At 40.3% G+C, this 11,631-nt stretch overlaps 1 protein-coding gene across 7 annotated transcripts; it reads left to right on the top strand.

The window, feature by feature from the left end:
- The first annotated feature begins 6 nt into the window (after positions 1-6).
- Positions 7-4,313, top strand: LOC119312719. 7 transcript variants are annotated; one of them, XR_005151433.1, is made up of 6 exons: positions 7-591; positions 716-787; positions 916-1,042; positions 1,119-1,326; positions 2,598-2,676; positions 3,285-4,313. XR_005151433.1 is itself a non-coding variant. In XM_037588478.1 (6 exons), exons 1-5 carry the CDS (start codon positions 329-331, stop codon positions 2,646-2,648), a joined length of 702 nt encoding a protein of 233 aa, XP_037444375.1. In that variant the 5' UTR covers positions 7-328; the 3' UTR covers positions 2,649-2,676; positions 3,285-4,313. The 7 variants fall into 7 exon arrangements, 6 of the variants coding, with proteins under 6 accessions (XP_037444375.1, XP_037444376.1, XP_037444374.1 ...); XM_037588478.1 differs by having other exon boundaries at positions 928-1,042; positions 1,119-1,319; XM_037588479.1 differs by having other exon boundaries at positions 925-1,042; positions 1,128-1,319.
- The last annotated feature ends 7,318 nt before the right edge of the window (positions 4,314-11,631 follow it).

Below are 11,631 nucleotides of genomic sequence, written 5' to 3'. Positions count from 1 at the left end.
TCGGATTCACGCTCGTCCCTTCCACATCGCTGCCGCCACCTCCTCCCTTCCAGATCGCGGCCGCCACCTCCCTCCCGCGGAGCTCCCCGCCGTCCATGGCCTCCCCCCACGCCCTCCTCTCTCCCTTCCCCTCCCTCGCGCCGCCACCACTACCACCGCGGCCATAGAGGAGTATGAGGCACCTCCGCTCAGGCTCCTCCGACCATATAAGCGGGCTAGTGCTCCCCCCTCTCGCCTTCGTCTTCTTCCCTCGCCGTCCGCTGCCATCGGGATCTGCCGACGGAATGGAGGCGGTAGACAACACCAGTTCTGTGCAGGCGGCGATTCAATGGCTGCATCAGACCATCCTTCCGAGCCTCGGCAAGCTGGACGGGTGGATTGGCCAAGCAGGGCCCTCCGGCGAGGTGGAGGGGCTGAGGGACGAGATCGAGCAAGTCAACAGGGTCGTCTCTGCCGTGAACAACAGGGCGGCCCGAAACAGGTCGGTGGCCAGATCCCTCGCAGCCCTCAAGCAACTGCTCTACCACGCCGACGACACGGTCGACTAGCTCGACTGCTACAGGCTTCAGCAGGAGCTCCACGCCCACGGAGGTAAATGCCTGAACATCCGTCCTCGAAGCACGCCACCTGTTTGTGTTAATTACCAATTCCATTTTTTCTGGGGGGTCAAGCACCACTATACTAATACTAACTTCGTATCCATGATTTCCTCTAGTGTAGGCCCATGGCATTGGCACCATCCCAATGAAATTGATGGACCAAGTAACCAGCTGCCAAGTTCTTCAAGGTAACTAAATGCTTTACAAGACTCTAAATAGCCAATGTGACTCTGTTTTTAAGTCCTTTTGCACATTTATAAGACCCTGTTTTTATACATCTGTGTAAACAGTCCAATGCGATTCTAACTGCTGATAGTTCATCCAGAATAAAAAGGAGAAGGGGCAACATGGAGAAAGACGCGGTGCTGGTGTGCATGGTCCTGGGCTTTCTGGGCTCCGTCGCGGTCACCCTCGGCTTCGTCGCCAACAACTACAGCTCCAAGGCATGGATCCAAGACCGAACATCACAATTATCTTTTCATCAATTCGATAGATCTGTGCTAACTGAGTCTATGTTAGTCCGTGCAGTACAACGGGACGAACTGCGTGTACCGGAGCCCGCCGGCGACGGGTCTCGGCATCCTGGGGGTGTTCCTGGTGTTCATCAACCAGGTCATCGTCGCCGCCTACGCCAGCGGCTGGTGCCTCTGCCTGTGTTGCTGCTGCCCCTGCTGGACCAAGCACCGCCGGCTGGCGCCAACACCGTCCAAGTGGAACCCAGTATAGAGTTCGGACGCTGATTTAACTAGTTGAAACCTGTCCATTATTAACTAACCCCTGTATCTTGATGGTGTCTATCTCCATGGGATATAAAATGTGTCATTGTTAATATTGCACTGGTCCTTGTTGCTCTGTTGGCGTTAGTTACCTTCTTGTCACATACTCCCTCCATCCCACAATATAAGACGTTTGTGCAAGCTAACATTGCTTGCAAAAATGTCTTACATTATGGGACGGAGGAAGTAATAAGAAGGTGAATTCTTATACACTTTTAAGTCCTGTTAATAACTATTCAGGGGGCAATATTCGTTTCATGAATCATCTATAAATATCATTCACGTGGTACTGGGTCAGTTTCTAGCTACCATTTCTATACACATTATCTGTGTGTTGGCGCTAGTAGTTTCATGACTTGCTATTCTTATTCAAGTGGGCGAACTAAGTCATTTTTATTCAGTTTGTGTTCTGCTATGCCAAAGCCGGAAATATGAGCATCACTGCATTCTCTTGTCAATTTAGGACTGGTAAGTAGGTGCCGCTGAGTCTGAGTGAGTGGTAAGCAGTATAGAGCTTGGACGCTAATCAAGTTGATTTAACTAGTAGATGTCTAGATTAAACCTGTCCATTATTAACCCCTGCTCCTTGATGATGTCGATCTCCACATCCACAATATGTAAACGTGTCAACGTTAATATTGCACTGATCCTTACTGTTTTGTTGGCTTTAGTTAACTTTTTGTCATATAATAAAAACGTGATCTTGTTATACAATTTTGGGTTCTGTCAATTAATAGTTTGGAAAGCCTACAAGCCCTCTTATAGTTAACTAAAAGGTTGTTGAACGTTTTTAACAACTGACTGTTGGCCATTCCCATGCTGTACATCACTGATTATGTACAACTTGGTACAAAATTGGTCCGATATTAGTTTTATATCACAAAAGTAGGGAGGTTCCTGCTGCTTATTAGTATCAGCTTTGGATTATTACTATGTTTGGTTCACCACTGTACTGATTACCTTGGTGAGGATTTGTTTAATAACTGGAATACATTGTCTGCTGGGAACTCTATTTACCTTTGCGTACTATTACAAATGTCTGTGAGGGTCCTTTGTGCTACTACTATAATTTCATTCATGAATTTTGCACATAGATTTTTCATCCTGCTATAAAATTGCTTGTGCCTGAATCTGTTTTCCGTTGCTAGTCAGATGTCAATTATTACTGGTGCGTTCAGGATTCTATTTTCGTCATCTAAAATATGTGTTAATTCTGATACAGCGTAAAGAGCCATGTGAGCCCTCCTGGATGGGGCTTCGGTTGGACCTCTGATTAAGCTCCCCATAGACTTTGACCCAAGGTAAACACGAATTTGCTTTTGTTGTTGCTGTAAATGTCCCTGTCTTGTAAAGAGTAACAAAACCATATGTCATGGGAGTGTGACACGTACTGTTTGTGAATGCCTATGATTGGATTATTGGATATATGCTGATTATATGTCCTTATCCATCATTGTGTTGTTCTTGCAAGCACTATTAGTTAGGTTGTGTATGTGCCAAATTCTGCTTCTGGATTAGTCTATTGTTCTCCTGAGACCCTCCTTTTTCCAACATTGTCTGCTGTTTGGATGGGCCGCTATCATTATAGTCTTTTAATTGATGCTACCTATATTGACAGTTTGTACCTGGGCCCTTCGCGGTGGGGTTTGGACCCTGTGTCTGGGTTATTGTTATTGAACTTTGGGCTTGAGCATGGACTTTGTGGGCCTTCATTTTTGTTGGTGGTTCTGAATTTGTGTACCTACAGTTCTACAAAATTGATATGACTGATTGTTTTGTTACTTGGACAATAACTTGCTATTTATGTACCTACAGTTCTAGTTTGTTGCTGCTCAATGCTATCATTCATTTCTCATCCTTGCTATTTATGTTGGCTGACAAAACTGGCCTGTTGCTCTTGTGCGACCAGCATCCGCGTGACAGGGTTTGTCGGAACCGCCATCGCTTTAGGGTGCTTCTCCGGCGCCGCCATCATCACCAAGCGCAGGGAGTACCTGTACCTCGGTGGCCTGACCTCTTCTGGCATGTCGATCCTTCGACATGAAACTATATGCTCGGTTTCTTCTCTTCCTTTTGGTGCGCATGCCATTATTGCATGGTGACCATGTAGGTAAAGCTTGCAAGTCGATGGCAGTTAGATTTGGCGACTGGAAAGAAGCACACACCTAGGTCGATCTATCTGCTGGTCTCTGTGAGCATTTTTCTTCTAGTGTGGTCCAGGCCAATGGAAGCATGCATACATTTATATTTACTGGAAATGCATGCATTTCTTTACACACATGAAAAACAAAAGTCGTTGCTGCTGCTAGGATAGGACATAGCAGTAGCTTGCTGGCTAGCTAGTGTATGTTGAATTACTGATCAACTCGCCTTTGGGCTGGCTGCTAGTACACCTACGTATAGCTACCTAGGTAGGAGTAGCTATGTGGCGCATGCAGTGGATTATTAAAATATTACAATCTCTTGATCAGCAATGAAAAGCATCAAGATGCAGCTTTATACTGGCATGCACACGTTGAATCTGTTGATTTGGAGTAGTTAATGTTGCTGATATTATATGTTGTACTGTTGCTAATCGGATCTACTGTTGCTATTGCAGTAATGTTGGATGAGCTACTGCTGCTCACTACAGGATCTGGTTATCAACCTGAGATGTTGCTGCTCAAGTCATGGCGACGACCAGGGATGCTCTGCTGAGTTGATCCAACCTGGGATGATGCTGATGATCTGCTGCTCAACAAGGTGATGCTGCTTCGTTCAGCCTCTACGAACATTTACAAGAGCTCTAGCCTGGAAGAAGTCAGAAGTATATTTGCAGTATCATAGTATCTTGGTGAAATGAATGATGTAAAGATTGTGCTATTACAAGAGCTCTAACCTGGGACAACCTGAGAAGTATATTTGTAGTATTTTGGCTAATTGGCATGTGTTTTGATAATTTTCACTTGTTTACTATTCTCATTGAAATAATTGTTTCAAATTGTGGAAGTTGAAACCTTGGCCGTTGTTAATTAGAACCTGAGAAGTGGGACCTAGTAGTATTTGGCATCAGAAAGGCCATTTACCAAATAATATTCACAGGAAAGGCTGAAAATTAAGGAAATTGACTGAAAAAAGGCCGAGGCCCAAAAGAAAAATAGATGAGACCCAAAAAAGAAATGGGCCGTAGAAAGGCTAAGGCCCAAAAACACTGAACGAAGCTTATGGAACAAGAAGGCCGAATTATTGGGCTCGGCCCATGTAAAACAATGAATCGGACCGGGCTGAATCTTACCTGTGACCTTTTGAATTGGTCGCAATTTTGCCACGTCAGCTTGCCACATCGGATCCGACGTGGCCTGGGCAGACAGCCAGTGACCAAAACAAAAGGTCATAGCTTCAACAACCTTCTGTTTTGGTCGTAAACGTCTACGACCTTCTCACAGAGAAGGTCGCTATAGTCAGTTTACGACCGTCAGCTTTTGACCTTATGTTTTTGTCACAAAAAGGTCGCAAATGAAAAACTATGACCTTTCAGTGACCAATAGTGGAGGTCACAAGATAGCATATTTCTTGTAGTGCTCCTTGGCCGCATCAAGTGCCTTCTTCAAGTCAGCCGAATTAGACTGATTCTCTTTTTCAAGGAGCTCATACCACTACAAGGAAAAGGGCTATAGATGATATGGACTCTAATGGCGCACCAGACATGTGGTGCGCCACTACTATATACTAATGGCGCACCATGTGTTGGTGCGTGATACGTCTCCAACGTATCTATAATTTATGAAGCATTCATGCTATTTTATTATCTGTTTTGAATGATTACGGGCTTTATTATACACTTTTATATTACTTTTGGGACTAACCTATTAACCGGAGGCCCAGCCCATATTGTTGTTTTATTGCTTGTTTCTGTATTTCGAGGAAAAGGAATATCAAACAGAGTCCAAACGGAATGAAACCTTTGGTAGCGTGATTTTTTGGAAGAATATGATCCGGGAGACTTGGAGTTCACATCAGAAGATCCTCGAGGAGGCCACGAGATAGGAGGGCGCCCGCCCCCCTACTGGGTGCGCCCCCTATCTCGTGGGCCCCTCGAGGCTCCCCCGACCGACTTCTTTCGCCTATATGAGCCTACGTACCCTAAAACCATCAAAAATCAAGATAGATCGGGAGTTCCGCCGCCGCAAGCCTCTGTAGCCACCAAAAACCTCTCGGGGGCCCGTTCCGGCACCCTGCCGGAGGGGGAATCCATCACCGGTGGCCATCTTCATCATCCCGGCGCTCTCCATGACGAGGAGGGAGTAGTTCACCCTCGGGGCTGAGGGTATGTACCAGTAGCTATGTGTTTGATCTCTCTCTTTCTCGTGTTCTCTCTATGGCACGATCTTGATGTATCGCGAGCTTTGTTATTATAGTTGGATCTTATGATGTTTCTCCCCCTCTACTCTCTTGTGATGAATTGAGTTTCCCTCTTGAAGTTATCTTATCGGATTGAGTCTTTGATTTGAGAACACTTGATGTATGTCTTGTCGTGTTTATCTATGGTGACAAAGGTATATCACGTGCCACTTGATGTATGTTTTGGTGAACAACTTGCGGGTTCCGCCCATGAACCTATGCATAGGGGTTGGCACACGTTTTCTTGACTCTCCGGTAGAAACTTTGGGGCACTCTTTGAAGTACTTTGTGTTGGTTGGATGAATATGAGATTGTGTGATGCATATCGTATAATCATGCCCATGGATACTTGAGGTGACAATGGATTATCTAGGTGACATTAGGGTTTTGGTTGATTTGTGCCTTAAGGTGTTATTCTAGTACGAACTCTTGAATAGATTGATCCAAAAGAATAACTTTGAGGTGGTTTCGTACCCTACCATAATCTCTTCATTTGTTCTCCGCTATTAGTGGCTTTGGAGTGACTCTTTGTTGCATGTTGAGGGATTGTTATATGATCTATCTATGTTATTATTGTTGAGAGAACTTGCACTAGTGAAAGTATGAACCCTAGGCCTTGTTTCCTATCATTGCAATACCGTTTACGCTCACTTTTACCATTAGTTACCTTGCTGCTTTTATATTTTCAGATTACAAAAACCTTTATGTACCATCCATATTGCACTTGTATCATCATCTCTTCGCCGAACTAGTGCACCTATACAATTTGCCATTGTATAGGGTGTGTTGGGGACACAAGAGACTCTTTGTTATTTGGTTGCAGGATTGTTTGAGAGAGACCATCTTCATCCTACGCCTCCCACGGATTGATAAACCTTAGGTCATCCACTTGAGGGAAATTTGCTACTGTCCTACAAACCTGTGCACTTGCAGGCCCAACAACGTCTACAAGAAGAAGGTTGTGTAGTAGACATCAAGCTCTTTTTTGTCGCCGTTGCCGGGGAGGTGAGTGCTTGAAGGTATATCATTAGATCTTGCAATCGAATCTTTTTGCTCCTTGTTTTATCACTAGTTTAGTTTATAAAAGATAACTACAAAAAAAATGTAGTTAAGTTTGTCTCATACGCTTCGTCTTTTTAATATCTTCTGTGAGTATGAAGAAAAGGAAAATTGTGCTCAAGTGCTAGAAGAAGAATGCATTAAAATTCTTGGTACTAAATCTTTGAATGATGAGCATGATTGCAATGTCGTTAGTATGAATTCTTTAAATATCCATAGTACTAATGATGATTGCACTACTTATGATGAAAATGTTTCTTATAAGCATGTTGATCTTTGTGGAGTAGATTGGATTTGCATGGACACACCGAATAAAGAAAATAGATATTGCAAGAGGCATAAGTATTTAAAAACTAAAGGTTTGCAAGAAAGCCTTGATGATTGTGCTGAAAGATTCAATATTTTTCGTGCCCCTTGTGAACTTTGCAATGAATGTTGTCATTTAAATCTCCAATGCAAATTGTTTCAAGATCGAATTGTGTCCAAAAATTGTGATGAATTGATTTCCCTTGCGCATCATAGTGAACTTAGTTTGCTTTTGGGGTATGAAGAAATGAAACGTATAACTGAAGGTATTCCAAAATTTAATCTTGATAGATTTCTTGATTTTGATCTAGAGAAGATTTATATGTTTTGTGTGGAAAATTGCATTGAAAATCCTTATATTTCCAATTACCTAAAGAAAAGAAAGCAAATAGAAGATGATAAGAATACTAATGAAAGGGAAGAGACTTCCCAATATCCTCCTATTATTTCTTATGATGAATCAGGTAACGAGGAGGAGCTTTCTATTCAACCAATCTCATCAATAAGGAGCTCAAAGAGGAAGGTTGAACCCACACATAATGTGAAGAAGAAAAAGAAAAGAAGGAGCAACAAAGGTACAAAGGTATCCCTCCCAAATGATGTTGCTCCTACTACTCATTGTGATGATGATAATTGCTATACTATTGGTGCTATCCATACTATTAATGATGAGAGTGATTTTGCTTATGATATGAAAAGGCCCAAGCTTGGGGAAGCTATGTTTGAAATATTTGAGAATATATTTGCTAAAATTAATGTTTGTCCCAATCTTGGGGATGCTATGTTTAATGAAGATGATATTTTTAGTATCCCAAGTTTTGATATGCAAAGTTGTTATGATGATAGCATGCCTCGTACGTATGATTATTATATTGATGAAAGTGGGTTTGGAAGAGTGTCAACTTTAGGAAGGAGTGATCCCACTATTTTGGAGGATGTTGAATTTTATTGTGATGAATACGAAAGTGGATTTGGAAGAGTGTCAAATTTATTTAGTGATTCCACTATCTTGGGAGAGGTTTCAATCGATTATGATGAGAACAAAGTTGCTACTTATGATGATTATTGTGATAAAACTTATGCTATAAAAAGTAGTGATGATTATATTTATAAAACTTGTCATGATTATGATTACCCTTTTTCTGAACATTACTCTTTTAATGTGGAAACAATTTTTAGTGTTCAAGTCTCTTATGATACTCCCACTATTCCGAATGAGAAGAATTTTGCTTATATGGAGAGTAGTAAATTTTCTATGCTTGTAGATCATGAAAAGAATGCTTTAGGTGCTGGTTATATTGTTAAATTCATTCATGATGCTACTGAAAATTATTATGAGGGAGGAACATATGCTTGTAGGAATTGCAATAATGTCAAGTTTCCTCTCTATGTGCTTAAATTTTTGAAGCTATGCTTGTTTTACCTTCCTATGCTAGTTGATTGTTGTTCCCATAAGTTGTTTGATCACAAAACACCTATGCATAGGAAGAGGTTTAGACTTAAATGTGCAAGTCATATGCTTCATGATGCTCCCGTTATGTTTCAATTCTTATCTTTTATGTGAGCATCATTGTCATCATCATGCCTAGCTAGAAAGGCATTAAAGAAAAGCGCTTGTTGGGAGACAACCCAATATTTATCCTTACTGTTTTTGTGTGTTCACATGATTATGCTACTTTATAGCTTTCGTTTCAATAAAGTGCCAAGTAAGACCTTTAGGATGGCTTTTGGTGATAGTTGTGTTGATCCTGCTGAAAATCAGAAACTTTTACACCCAGTAAATTAGTTTTGTTAATTCAAAGAAACGTGCTTATGATCTGATTCTTTTTGCTCTGGATTGGTACACAAATTTCTTAGGACTTACTAATTTGGTAGGATTGTTGGAGTTCCAGAAGTATACGTTTGATACAGATTACTACAGACTGTTCTGTTTTTGACAGATTCTGTTTTCTATGTGTTGTTTGCTTATTTTGATGAATCTATGGCTAGTATTAAGTGGTATGAACCATAGAGAAGTTGGAATACAGTAGATATTACACCAATATGAATTTAGAATGAGTTCATTACAGTACCTAAGTGGTGGTTTTATTTTCTTATACTAACGGAGCTTACGAGTTTTCTGTTGAGTTTTGTGTTGTGGAGTTTTCAAGTTTTGGGTAAAGATTCGATGGACTATGGAATAAGGAGTGGCAAGATCCTAAGCTTGGGGATGACCAAGGCACCACAAGGTAATATTCAAGGACAACCAAGAGCCTAAGCTTGGGGATGCCCCGGATGGCATCCCCTCTTTCGTCTTCGTTCATCGGTAACTTTACTTGGAGCTATATTTTTATTCACCACATGATATGTGTTTTGCTTGGAGAGTCATTTTCTTTTGCTAGTATTTGCTTGCTGTTATGTAGAATAATGTTTTGGATCTTTAGTTTCAATAAAAAAGTCAAGGATAGCCTTTACCATGCTTATTTTGCTAGTATACATGTTGCTGTTTGAAAACAGAAAGTTTGCCGCTGTTGCAAAAATTCCCTAGAAAATTCAGAGCATGATATAATGTTGAAATTTTTGCATAATGAGATCTGATAAATTTACTACAGTGGGAATTTTATTTCATAATTTTTGGAGTTAGGGAAGTATTGATACTCTTGCATTCTTTACAGACTGTACTGTTTTGGCAGATTGCTGTTATGTTTGCATTGTTTGCATATGTTTGCTAGTTTAAAGATTATATTTGAGGATATGAGTATTAAATATGCAGAGGAATTTAGTATGCAATGTTGAATAATAATTTTAGTGATTTGTTACAGTAGAAAATGATAAGGTTTTGCATTGGTTTATACTAACCTATCTCACGAGTTCTTGTTGAGTTTGTTGTGGATGAAGCTTTTGATAAAAAGAGAAACCATGATATGAGAGGAATTAAGGAGACACACAAGTTCAATCTTGGGGATGCCCAAGGCACCCCAAGATAATATTTCAAGAAGTTTCAAGCATCTAAGCTTGGCACCTTTCTTCTTCAACAATTATCGGTTAGTATCGGTTGAGCCTAAGTTTTTGCTACTTCACATGCGTTGTGCTATCCTTGCAATGTCATTTTATTTTGTTTTGCTTGCTGTTTGAATACAATACCAAGATCTGAAATTATATATGTCTCATTTGCTTATCCCATGGGGAGTAATGACTTCACATCTAAGAAGTAGAGGTTGTAAATTTATTGAAGGTTAGCAAGCATTGTATTTGTCATTTGAAAAATTCATGAAAGAATATTGAAGGGAGAGAGATTTCATATATAAATATACTATCCTAGACATCTTTTATAATTGGGAGCACTCATTAAGTATGACTTGCTAAAGAGTTGATGTTGGACAAGGAAGACAACATAATGGGTTATGTTTTCCGACATCTCAGTTAAAGTATATTGTCATGGATCATTCAAACATGTTGAGCTTGCCTTTCCCCCTCATGCTAGCCAAAATTCCTTGCACCAAGTACAGATACTACTTGTGCTTCCAAATATCCTTACTTAGATTTGCCATGAGAGTCCACCATACCTACCTATGGATTGAGTAAGATCCTTCAAGTAAGTTGTCCTCGGTGCAAGCAATAAAAATTGCTCTCTAAATATGTATGATATTTTGGTGTGTAGAAAATAGCTTTATACGATCTTGTTATGGAAGCAATAAAAGCGATGGACTGCATAAAAAAGGTCCATATGCAAGTGCAATATAAAGTGACGTTCATTCACATTAAGATTTTGTGCATCCAACCCTAAAAGCGCATGACAACCTCTGCTTCCCTCTACGAAGGGCCTATCTTTTACTTTATGTCTTTTACTTTATGCAAGAGTCAAGGTGATCTTCACCTTTCCCTTTTTCATTTTATTCTTTGGCAAGCACCTCGTGTTGAGGAGATCCTGATATATATATATATATATATATATATATATATATATATATATATATATATATATATATATCCAATTGGATGTAAGTTAGCATGAACTATTATTGTTGACATCACCCAAAGGTGAATACGTTAGGAGGCAACACTATAAGCCCCTATCTTTATCAGTGTCCGATTGAAACTCCATAACCATTAGTATTGCGTGAGCGTTAGCAATTGTAGAAGACTATATGATAGTTGAGTATGTGGAGTTTGTTATTCCTGAAAATAAGATGAATTGCAATTGTTTGATGACTGAGAATGAAGTTTGCTAGTTTTCAAGAAAGTTTATGGTCTATGCTTTGACATGTGAATTGCTTGTTACTTTATCGTGAGAAGTTTTATGAGATGAACTACTGTTATGACATATTATCATGCTAGAAAAGGTGATTGAAATTATCAGTGATCAAACTTGTGCACCTTCTAACATTCACACTTCATAAATTCCTTCTTTTATCATTTACCTACTCGACGACGAGTAGGAATTAAGCTTGGGGATGCTGATACGTCTCCAACGTATCTATAATTTATGAAGCATTCATACTATTTTATTATCTGTTTTGAATGATTACGGG

The sequence above is a fragment of the Triticum dicoccoides genome, chromosome 5B, assembly GCF_002162155.2.
Source record: "Triticum dicoccoides isolate Atlit2015 ecotype Zavitan chromosome 5B, WEW_v2.0, whole genome shotgun sequence".
NCBI classification, from domain to species: Eukaryota; Viridiplantae; Streptophyta; class Magnoliopsida; order Poales; family Poaceae; genus Triticum; species Triticum dicoccoides.
The sequence above is the reverse complement of the archived record's forward strand: the minus strand, read 5'-3'. Positions and strand labels throughout refer to the sequence as shown.